Raw genomic sequence first — 12,604 nt, 5'->3', positions numbered from 1 at the left:
TCCACAGAGCAGTCTAGGAGAGACTCTGGGCATTAGCCACTCTCGGCAGCTCTCAGCAGGTCTCTCTTCTCCGGGAACATGCAGTTTAGATATCCGCACAGAATCTCTGTGTCTTTCCAGTATCATGAAATACTATATGTTTGAATTCATGTTTTTAAGAGTAAAGAAGGCAGCACCTATCTAAGAAAGTTTTATTTTCTTTGTATTAATTGAGTTAAAGTAAAGGAAAATAAATAAACATTGGGTAAACTGTGTCATGTCAAAAAGTAAGTTAAGTTTTGTCTTGACTGGATTTGAGGTTGCTTATTTCAGCAAATACCCAAATTTATTTGTAAAAGTACAGTTTGTCTTTGAAAGTGTTGTTGAATGATGTGGGAAGACCTTCTGTATATGTGTTGCTTTTATTGGTTAATGAATAAAGAAGCTGCTTTGGCCTGTGATAGGAGAGAATAGAGCTAAGCAGGAGAACAAAACTGAATGCTGGGAGAAAGCAGCCAGAGTCAGTGAGAAGCCATGGAACTGCTGTAAGAGATAGCCACCTCCAATGGAGCCTACTGAAACTTTGTCAATGGGCCACGACTTTGTGGTGATGCACAGATTAATGGAGATGGGTTAGTTTAGGATACAAGAACTAGCTAGAAATACACTTAAGCTATTGGCCAAACAGTATTGCAAATAATATAGGTTTCGTGTGATTATTTTGGGAGTCTTGGCAGCTAGGAATGAACAAGCAGTCTCACCCAATAGTTGAAATTTTCCAATTCACTAGTACTTAAAGAATATCATATCAAATCTGTCCTCTGTTTCAGACAGATAAATAGTGGTCAGTTTTCTTCTCTGAACTCTCATAGCATATCAGACGGCAGTAATGATAAATATTATTATTTATTGAATTTATGTGTGTTGCAGGAATTATGCAAAGAAGTTTATATTATTATTTTACAGGAAAACAAAGAGTCAATTAAAATCAATTTGCTACAGTTTGCACAGCTGGAAACTCTCTGAACTGGAATTTGACCCTAATTACTTGTATTCTCTACTCAGAAAGCTGGCTGTGTCTAAAATCAGGAACATTTTTTTTTTTTTTTATTTTTATCTCGGGCATTAGTTCACTGGACACAAGGAACCCATAATGACAGCGAAAATGCATAGAAGAACATTTATCTGATGTGTTTTAGGTACAACAACAGATCAGTTTCTTGTGTCATCTGCATAGTTTTGTTGAGTTTTACTTTGAAACCTTAAAAACCAGTTACCTTGGCATAGAAGACTATATTCTAACGTTTTAAAATACATACCCGACAAGGGAATCTTGGCATGTGAACCACTCTCCATAAGAGCCGTTTTGAAGTCACTAACAGAATTCTAGAACAGACGTTTTCAGACAATACAATTTCAGTTCTATCATAATGATAAATTGATCTTAAAAAATAAACTGCCTACTTTTTTATACCTCTTCCTTTCTTTAACATAGAGATTAAACTCTCACACCCTTAGGTTGTAGCATACACCTTTAATGCCAGCACTTGGGAGACAAAGGCAGGTGGATCTCTGTTGAAGGCCAGCCTGATCAAAGTACAGGGAGTTCTAGAAAAAGCCAAAGCTGTAACAAAGAGAAATTCTGTCTGGAAACATGCACGCGCACACACACACACACACATACACACATACACAGTTTGCTGAGTGGTGGCGATGCACACCTTTAGTCCCAGCACTTGGGCGGCAGAGGCAGGGAGATCTGTGAGTTCATGGCCACCCTGGTTTATGGAATGAGTTCCAGGACAGCCAGGACCATGGAAAGAAACCCTGTCTCAAAAATACCAAAGGGAGGATTAAAATCTCAGTGTCTATGTATCTGAGGGTCACTGGCAGAAGTGAAGTCATTAAAGTAGCAATAGAATCAAACATGTCCTGTGAATCGTGCTCAGGTTCCTCTCTTCTAGCACCATTTCTACCGTCCTTATTACTATCACCAAACTTAATTATTTAGAATGTTTAAATATAGATTGTTCATTTCTATATAATCTTAACCTGTTTTGTAGATTTCCTTAGATAGTAAAGAGACTGTGCAAAATATTGTCTTGTTTATTTGGTTTCCCAAATATTTGTCTGTTTTAAATAAGCGACATCTCTTTTTTCTTTGTAAGCAAGAATATACATTTCAGTATTGGCGGAAACATTAACATCTGATTTGGAGAAATTCTACTAAAAGCCTTTAATTGCCTAGCAAAAGAGGAGTTCTTAAAACACTGATCATCTATGCAGGAAATACATGAGTAATGCAAAAGGAATTATCCAGAAAAAATAGTGCTTATAGAATCTCTTTCCCTGTGCTATTTCTTTACTTTATGTGAGTGCACGTGTGTGTGTGTGTGTGTGTGTGTGTGTGTGTTCATGTGTTTAAAGTTGGGCTTACAAGTCCAGAGAATGCCATTGGGTATCATCTTCTGTTTCTTTCCACCCAATTTTTTGACACAGAACCTCTCATTGATTATGAAAATCATAATTTAGCTATACTTGGCCAGCAGTCTCTAAAGATATTCTTGGCTCCCTTGCCCCAGTGCTAGAATTACAGGCATATGCCAACATATTCAACTTTCTTACTTGGTACCTGGGAACTGAACTGGGGTACTCAATACTTGCGGAGGAAACAATCTATTCTTTAAGTCATCTCCGAAGCCTCTTACCCTGTGCTATTTTCTAGGGAAAAAAAAAAAAACAAATAAGTCTAGGTACTACTAGGTGTATGTTTTATAGATGATCTTTAAAAACATGCTTCACAAGAAATTAATTAGTGTTATAAGCCCTTACCACTGAGTACACTGTCCTGTAAGGATAATAATTATATTTACTACTGTACTTATTTTATGCTTTTGGTTCATGACTCAAATAAGAATAGACTGTATATTGCAAACAGGAGGAAATTATTCATCATGGTTTTTATATAGAATAGACAGAAAGATTTGAACTTCTTGGCAAAGAGGAAATGAGCTCTGGAGATATTAACACATACATATTTCATAGCTTCCTAGGTCCTAAGTTAAATTACAAAAGTGAGACAGGTAGATTTTACTGCCTCTTAAGCTTCTTGAGTAGAAGGCAAAATTATACTTTCTATTTATTAAAGGCAACAATGTTTCCCTGGAACAGAACCCAGGTCATTGGTTCATTCTCCTTTTATTCTACTTTCCTTTTAGTTGGAGGATTAATTGTTTCCTGATTTATGATGTTGTTATAGAATGATTGAATACAATGCTGAATTATAGTAGTATATAATTTCAAGGAACGTAGAACAAATGTAAAGATTGTAATTTTCCAAAAGCGGTGTTGCTTGAAATACGAGAATGGGTTAAAATTGTGTCGTTTGTAGCGCATTGTGCAGAGCTGCATGACACCTCTAGTTTTCCAGATTACTGTCATTCTAACCTAAGCAATATTAGTGTGGTGAATAGTGATGTTCATTTCAAACACAAGAGAAAACATCCCAAGGATCTGCAATTAAAAACAGAAAGATAAGACATCATTAAAAGTCTAATAAGCCAGCCTTATTATCGCAGTAAATCACAGTGGGATAGAAGTTCTTTCTGTCTGCTCCTACTGATGAGCTGTGCTAGTAGAAGATTCTCACACCCTAATGTTTCTCCTGCCTCAAAGAAATTATATCAGTTTAATTACTTAGATTTTATGAGAAGCTTAAAGGCTGAAGATTAGTATAAATTCCCAGACAATTTTCACATTCAGTAAAGACCCTTAAGCCTTAAACACATTGTGATTTGTTGGAATAAACATTCAAAGTTACTGAGTGGCTCTGATTTCACAGAGGGTAGAAAAAACCTCCTCCCCTATGTATTTCAATTAATTAATTAACTAATTAATTTTTTTTAGATTTTCGAGACAGGTTTCTCTGTATAGCCCTGGCTGTCTTGGAATTCTCTCTGTAGAGCAGGCTGCCCTCAAACTTAGGGACCTGCCAGCCTCTGCCTCCAGAGTGCTAGAATTAAAAGCGTGTGCCATTTCCACCCTGCGCCCCATATGTATTTCATAAAACTGTATCTTGTGACTTATATAATGCTGCCTCTGTGGTTTGTTGTTTGTTCATCTTTGTAAGTGGGAAAAAAATAGTTGTCGTTGTTATTTTTTTTTGATCATTTTCTCTTGAGCACTAGTAAAACATGTTTACACTTGTATCTATTGCTATGTTAATATTTCGCAGTATCATGGTGTCAGTATCATAATTTAGCAGTAATTCTTTATTTTCATATATTGGCTAAACTCTATAATGTGGAAATCTCGGGATAAATTCTATATTTGTTTTATTGAGTGATGTTCACATGCCACAAAAATGGTTTTTATATGGCACTCAAATGCACTGTTCACAATGATTATGCATTTTTTATGATTGCAAATGAAGATTTTTTTTTATCTGATGTAAATTCCCAGACTCCCTTGCAGCACCATGTTTGATAGATGAACCTCCTGTGTCTTGGACTACTGTCAACACTGAACAAATTCAGCTCCTACCTGATGCTAACACCTCTTGTATCATTGTAAAATCTTCTCTTTGTAACTAATTCTCTAGCAGTGCAACTGGCTAGAGTATAATAATAGCTTCCTTTCTAAAATCCCATGATGGGCTGTTGATAGGCCCAGTGGGTGTAGGTCTTGTGCATGCAGCCATGCTGTTGTGTTCATTGGTACAACATCCTGTCATGTCCAACAGACAGCTGTTCACAGCACTCCTTCCTATCCTTGAGCTCTTGTGTTCTTTCTGACCCCTTTATGGTGATGTGCCCTGAGCCTTGGAGAGGTGATTGATATAGATGTCCCAGGTAAATACCTTCTACCTTCTTGTTGAGACTTGTCAGGTTGTTTTATATTTGATCTTCCCCCCACTCTGATGTTTGCAGACCACTATGACCTCATTTTCCAAAATACTGTGTTTGCCTGCTATTTATGTAACATTTCCCAACTACATCAGATCTCTGGGTTCCTGTTGGCTGAGTTTTTCTGTCCCACAGCCACTCTCAAATAATTACTCAGAGGCTTAATATTGATTACAAATGTTCGGTCATTAGCTCAGACTTATTACTAACTAGCTCTCACATTTTAAATTAACCCATATTTCTTAATTGTACTCTGCCAAGTAATGATACCTTTATTAGCATAGTACATCCATCGCATTCTCCCTCTGCATCTGCTGGCTACTCCTTTGACTCTTCCCTTTTCCCAGAGTTCTCTCTTTTTGGCTGTCCTATACTTCCTGCCTTGCTGTTGGCCTATTATTATTTTATTAATTAATGAGAGTAATACATATTCACAGCATAAAGAAGAATTATTCCACAGCAGGTTCCAACATCCGTGATGACTAGTATTTCTGGGTCGCCTTCTGGGGTTCTTCTTAGACCTTATTTTAATCTCGCCCTACCTTGTGTTCTTGAGAAATTCAATTTCTTCTCATAGTCATCTCTAGTCATCTTTTCCTTTACTTCTGTTATTATATAACGTGTAGTGCATTTGGAAATGAATTTTCTAAAGATTTGATTTTATGTGTATATGTGAGTGCCTGTTGATCTTAGCTGCAGAGCCATTGTTTCAGCTCCAGAAAGGAGTATTTTGAAGGCTTATTGTGGTTACCCTTTTAAACTGAATTCCAAGTTTTTCTCCCTCCTTATTTACTCTTGCATGCCTAAACCTCATTCTGAGTATCTCTGAGTAGCTCTTCAAATTACCCTATTATTCTAGTCAAAAACCAGTAACGTAGCCATACATATTGTTCACGGTAATCCGAGACCCCAGGAGGTGGAAGCTGTGGCTCACAAGTCAGATTGGACCACACAGTTATTTTCACGCAAACAGAGCTTATACATCGACTATGAGACTCTGCCTCAAAGATAAAGAATAAGCCAGATACCTGCGTTCTTAGTTTTAGCTTTGAGTATGTTTACTGTCATGTCAATAAACTGTCAAGACCCACTGTTTCCACCTCTTATATGATTGTCCTTCTGTCAGTTCTTATCAGTACCATGGGAGAGTCCACTATTATTTCTAATTATTACTAATTCTCGAAACTGTTCTCCATAGTGCAAATACTGTCTCTTCATAAAGTCTAACCTTGGCCATGTCTGGAAGTAGGATTAACAAAGCAGTCAGTACAAAAAGGCAAGGTGCATCAGGGTAGCTTCACTTGCAGATTTAGTTCATGTGAAGGCCTTGCCCCAAACCGGTAGAATTCTGGTGTCTTTGGCTGTCTATGACAGTAGCGGAGGTCGGCTGTTTTACTCTAAATGTGTTTTTCACTACTGTATCTCTGTGGGATTTCTAAATACCTTCTACCTGAACTATATATCTTTAGCACAAAATTTTAACTCACCAGTCTCTCTAATCACTGGCACTAATATGTGAATTAAATATAGAATTTATTTTCCTCACATAATTCCATCATAAACTATAGTTTTAGATGGGTAAATATGTTTTCTACCTATAGTAGAACTGGTATTCTGATATACAGTCTTAAGTTTTGTACAAATATTTGTAAATATCTGGCTTCAGAAAATGTCTTACTCAACTCTGCCCATGTCAGTTCTGGCTTCTAAGAAGACCAAATTAATTTCAAAGTTACTTTCAGCAAGGCGAGTAGAAGATTGAGATGAACATCTCTAAACTAGTTTACCGTTTTCTGTTGAAACTCTGGTTCAAAAAGCAGTTATTGCACATAATCCAACTTAGTTCTCTGAGTTTTTATGTCCTGTAAAGATGTGCCACATCCTGCCCCTCTTCTTCATGTCCTCTTTTTAAAAACAAAACAAAAAACGAACAAACCACACAAACCTGGCTAGTTGTTTATGGCTATATTTAACCTCATCGAGACAGGTCAGTTCCAGAGACGGCAGCGGAATTGAAGAGTAATAGCGCAGATCACAGGGCCGAAGGGGACATTCTGACCCCAGGCACGCATTTTGTTCTAGAGGTGTTTTTGAGTTTATGAATTTTGAAATAATATTTCGGTATTAGTCACATACCGTATTAGTCACATGATCATGACCAATCTGTTATTTCTTGTTCATTAACACCCCCCCCCATTAATGCTTTGTTACCATCAAGAATATCTTCCAAATAAACGTTTCTGGCATAGAGCCAACAGGTATAAAAATAATCTCTAGGAGTTCTTCTTGAATGTATCTTTTCATAGCTTCTTCCATTTCTACGGATTTAGATTTGTTGTGGGCACTTTGCCAAAAGCAGCTAAGTAGTAGTGGGGGTGGAGCTATGGTAACCCAAGAACATCAGCTTTGGAGCCCCCGGAGCGTGCAAAGGGAGTTTAGGAGATGGAGATGGAGAGGCCCATGCTCTTTATCTCTGCCTCCTGGCTCAGCTCTTCTCTCAGCTGGCAGCTTGACAAGGGCTCTGAGGTTGTCACTCTGCCAGGGACATAACATGTCTGTCATGTAGCCATCACTGTATCTCTCGGGGAAAATTAGTCAGGTCATAGCTGTGGAATTGAAGATGCAGATAGGATGAGTAATATGCTCAGAATCTTATAGTAAATGATTTTTTTTTTTACTGTGGGAACTGAAACATGATTCTTAAATGGTAGTTTAATGGTGAGCGTTACTTTTTAAATGCATTATTCTGCCATTCCCTGGCTTATGTATTGAAATATTGTACCCTGGTTTTCAGTGTATAGTCTTTGCTATGACGTCTGGCCAGATGTGGAATCATATCCGTGGACCTCCATATGCTCATAAGAACCCACACAATGGACAAGTGGTAAGTTTGTTTTCTATCAATCGATACTATAAACATGATCCCTCTTAATGAAGCTATGATTACCCTCTAGTAAGAGCAGGTTTTCTTCATAAAACCACTATTTTTCATTTACTACTTCTGCCCCATATACACACACATGCATAAACACATAATATGTATTACTTAGTATAAAGACTTCTTTGATGTTATCATCATAAACATTACTGTCTCCACTCCAGAATGCACACATATACTTACAGTATTCTACAGGTTTGCAAATTACTGTGACTACAACATGAAATACAACATAAGAAAAATTAAACAAGTATCTAGTGTCCCATTAGTAATAAGTTTAACCTTCAGAAGTTAATTTAAATATCATTAGGAATTCTAACATCATATTAGAGTATTAAGAAACCTTTACTACTTAAAAGTAGAGTTAAAAACCTTGTAAAATTTATGAATTATTAATAATAAGTAGTGGAATTTACATCAGTAATAGCTTACAAATTCATATGACTTGGCCGGTTAGATTCCTTTTATTTAGATGGGAAGGCAACACTGTAATAGATTCACATAGTCACTTTCTCCCCTGCAAGTTTAATATTAGGTTTCTGAGTTTTAAAAACATTTAGAGATTTGCTTTATTTTCTCATTTTCATTTTTGTTCTTTTGGAAAAATCGAAGGATTTTTGCTGGATTACATAATGATGTCATTCAGGTCAGCAGACTGCTGGCAGTTCTCTCCGCGTCCCCCCCGTACCTGTGACCAGTTCTTTTTCCACAGCGCTCACTCTTGATCTCATGAGTAAACATTTCAATGTGTAGCCAGTTATGTTTCCTGTTGTACTGCTGTAACCAGAGCACCCAGCAGAAACATCTCAAGGAAGACAAATGTATGTTGGCTCACAATCTGAGGGTATGCTAATCTATGAGAGCAGGAACGTGAGGTAGAGTCTGTGTGCACTACAGCAGACCTGGAAACAGAGAAAGTGGGCTCAGAATAGGGGCAGTTGGACCTCTCCAAGGTCCTTGTGACCTGATGTCTTCCAGCAAACCACTCACATGTTAAAAATCAATAGCCTCTCAAGAGACTGCCACTAATTGGGGAATACATGCTCAAAGCATGAGTCTATAGAAGACATCTAAGCACAGTGCTCAGCCTCTGCCATCCAGAGTCTTATGATCATCTCTAAACGTAAGATGCATTCATTCAATACCAGCAGTTCCTGTTGGTGCACTTCCTAGACTATTTAGAAGTACCACGTTTCTACGAACATTCAAGGAAATCTCTTAGATGTGTGCCCCAGCCAGATTTCAAAACATAAAAAAAGTAAAATACAATGTCTCAGAGTAAATTTTCCAACTCCAAATGGGAGAATTTGAACAACTGAAAACTAGCAGGCTGACATTAAATCTGTCTGTCGAGCCATGTGAAGTGTCGCTAGCTTGGGCATCCTCAGATTTATGGCCCTATTGCTTTCAGTTCATGTGTGTTTTTTTCTCTTGGGCCATCCACTTTGGCTGGTTTCTCAAATGTCTGGCATCTTTGCCATGCTGAGTTCTCTGTTCTGTCTTTGGCTCACATCTCCGTGCACTGATCATGAAGGACTTACTACCTGGAATGTCGTCAGCTTTTCTCGAAAACCTGAATGCACACCTCCCAGTCCTGTAAATCTTGTACAGGTAAAACCAACATACATAAACAGTGCCAGGTTCTGTTTCCATCTGCACAAATATTTAGGCTTCCGAGGGTTCTAGTTATTCCAGTCCAGGTCGTGATGGAATCTGCTCTCACCTGGAGCCTCAGGAATAGTTACTATCTATGTTTAGTCAGTGTTTTGGTCTTCTGAAATCTAGTGTCTTCTCCTTAGTTGAGGTAACAGTGTTTTATGAGTTCCTTTACCTTGATGTCTTCAGATTTCCACATTCTTGCTGATGCGCTCCAAAAGCCTAGAGTCATGTGGTCAGCCAGAGAAACAACACATTCTTCATACTAATTTCATATATCAGTTACTTCTTTGTTGCTCAGACCAAAATGCCTAATAAGTGGCTTTTCTTTTTTTTAAAAAAAAAAGTTTTGCAATCGACCATTAACATGAATAAATTCATCTTAGTGAGTTGTCCATTGTGTAACTATTAGAACTGTGATTGAGTGCTCACCTACACTCACCAAAATAAGTAGGACTGATACCATCAGAGTTTCCCCAGGTGGGATGTTAGCGCTTGTGTGTGTTTGGAAGGTTGAAATTAGGTAGCAATACCGATCACACTCATACTCCATGGCCATGTGTTTTTAAACCATAGCTTTCTCACATGTGTATGACTTTCAGATGTAGAATAATAAGAATAAACTCCATTCTTAATACTCTTAACAACCACTGAACGGTCTTGCAGAGAAATAAATAAGGTAACTGCAGGATGAGAGAGTAGGGCGTGTACAGCAAAGCACCTTTCCATGTAACAATGAAGTCTCGTCTCTACCATGTAAAATAAAGCTAACACAGATATGTATCCGTGTTCAGATTTTAGTTATTGATGCTCAAAAGCTAATGCGTGTTAGTCCTTAGAAGAGCAGCTGCTTCCATGCTGGGTGGAGGAACTACAGTAAGTCTTCTGGCGGCGTCTGCTGCATATTTTAATCTACGTAACACATAGTGAGAATACATCTAAGTATAAATTTACAAATTATGAACTTTTCTTTTGCATACCATGCTAAAAGTTTCCTTTGAAAACATTGATTATAAGGAGAGGGGTGGTGCACACCTTTAATCCCAGCACTCTGGAAGCAGAGGCAGGTGGATCTCTGTGAGTTCAAGGCCAACCTGGTCTATGGAGCAAGTTTCAGGACAGGCTCCAAAGCTACAGAGAAATCCTATCTCGAAAAACAAAACAAAACAAAATAAGCTTTAGAGAAATGTTTTAATGTGTAGATTACAAACTTATCAAAATTTAATTGGTGTTTTCAACAGTGTACTTCTATCTGTTATTCCATAGAGTGTTTTGAGTTCACACGCCATGTCTTGTGCTGTCTTCCTGCTTTCATAGGCTGCTGTATTTGTGACACTAGGAACTCATACATCAGCCTTCTAGAGGATCCCAGCATAAACAGCACAGTCTTCCCATGTAGCACCACTAAGGGATGTTTCAGAATCATACACTGGCCATTAACGTTAGGTATTGCACAGCTGGTAACTCTGGAATCTGAAATAGTAGGTGACCATCATCAGGGTGTAACTTTTCCTCAATGTGTGGAACCCTGGGAACAGGTGAAGGACTGTATGCTGGACTTCACTGTCCTGGCAGAAATCATTTCGTGAACAGATGTCTAGACTGCAGACGTCAATTCTTGCAGCCTAGCCTGGTTTTTCGAATGATTAGGTGTATTTGTGGCTGTTATAACTGCAGTGGCAGCTCTCATGCCAGCTAGCTTAAGGACACGCCACCGCTCAATGTTCCATAATACAAACTGTAGCCATATATAGGAAAATGACCAATTCTACACTGTGTGATTGTTAAACGGAAAAGTTCCCCTGTCGGTATGAGAAAGTATGGTGCTTGACTTTTTTAAAAGCAGCAGGGTCCTGCTGAACAGCAGAGCTATGGAACAAGGAGGGAAGGATGCGACAGACCCTCACCTGGCCTGCTGAAGGTTCATTCTCGGTGCAATGAAGGAGAGAGTAGCCAGACAAGTTAGAGGCCCCCAGGAGAGTAGCTGTGGGGAGCAGCTGTGCACACACATTTAACAGTGCCGGAGTGACTTAGTGGAAAATAGTTCACATTGGAGGTGAAGACAACAGGAGAATTGTTAAGTGGCCGAGTCTACAAAGGAAGCATAGCTGAAAATGTTCTCCTGCCAGGTTAGTTCTTCCTGTGAGCCGCTGGCTCTTGGTGCCTGTCTGAGAGTCATCCCTCAGGTGTGGTTGGAGCCCTTTGGGAGAGGTGCTAGTTCTCATGGCAGTCATTTGTCATGTGCTTGTCCCCTGCTAAACCATTGTTTCCTGGCACTACTGAACTTCATCAGAAGAAATCCAAACAAACAGAGGAACAGGTTCTGGGGGCAGTGAGGGACTGGGGCTGTGCATGTCAGTCCCTTCATAAACAGTGCTTCCTTCAGCCCTTCAGATTCCAAATAAAAGCGAATAGAATAAGAAAAAAATAGAGCTTCATCTTATTAAGTTAGTATGCTCTGAAAAAAACTAGCTAAATAATACTTAAAAGTATTTATCATGATGAGTTCTTTGTTTTAAAGAAACTATCATGTCTTATAAATAATCCTGCAGAGAAAAGTAGTAAAGGTGTATACAAGATCTATCTCTATTATAATTTTATTACACATGTCAATGTTTTTATGCAGATGGAAAGTTTCTTCTCTTATAGAGCTTCTATCATTGACAGTTCATAGGATTTCTGTTTGAACTCTGCTCTTCATAATCAGTGTCCAGTCCTCTAAGCTCTGCCTTCCTGTTTCCCTTGCACTCACCAGTGCAAATTTGTGGAGGCACTGGGAATAACTGTTTGTGATTTGGGGCCATCGGTAGAGTATATTATACATGCTGTCTTGCTGCGGAAGAAAGTTACAGTCATAAAATTGAGGCTGTCAAGACTTTACAAATAAACTTGCATTGGAAATATTGTTACACAAAGTAGAATTTAGGTAAAAGAACGCTCCTGCTGCTGTTAGAACCAGAGCTAAGCAGTGGGCTTTGTTAGAAAAGTTTGTACCATAATTGAAGTGTAGTGTTGCTGGGACACCACTTCTATAAGTGTTCAGCAAGACTGCTATCAAGTTGGGCTCCATTCCCGTAACAAAAGGAAACAGCCCTGTCTTATCACCAGTCATTAGACTCTCCCCATT

At 38.5% G+C, this 12,604-nt stretch overlaps 1 protein-coding gene across 2 annotated transcripts in view; it reads left to right on the top strand.

The window, feature by feature from the left end:
* The window catches only part of Tusc3 (tumor suppressor candidate 3), a 131,842-nt gene that overhangs the window by 81,634 nt on the left and 37,604 nt on the right, over positions 1 to 12,604 (top strand). The window contains exon 6 of one of the 2 annotated variants that reach the window (XM_057752719.1): positions 7,678 to 7,767. The exons of the other annotated variant lie outside the window; for it this stretch is intronic. Within the exon in view, the coding sequence (XP_057608702.1) occupies positions 7,678 to 7,767 (90 nt within the window). The remainder of the gene's footprint in view (positions 1 to 7,677; positions 7,768 to 12,604) is intronic. 2 annotated transcript variants of the gene reach the window in all.

Source organism: Chionomys nivalis, chromosome 20 (genome assembly GCF_950005125.1).
Source record: "Chionomys nivalis chromosome 20, mChiNiv1.1, whole genome shotgun sequence".
Taxonomy (NCBI): domain Eukaryota; kingdom Metazoa; phylum Chordata; class Mammalia; order Rodentia; family Cricetidae; genus Chionomys; species Chionomys nivalis.
Note: the sequence above shows the minus strand (reverse complement) of the source record. Positions and strands in the feature narration are given on the sequence as shown.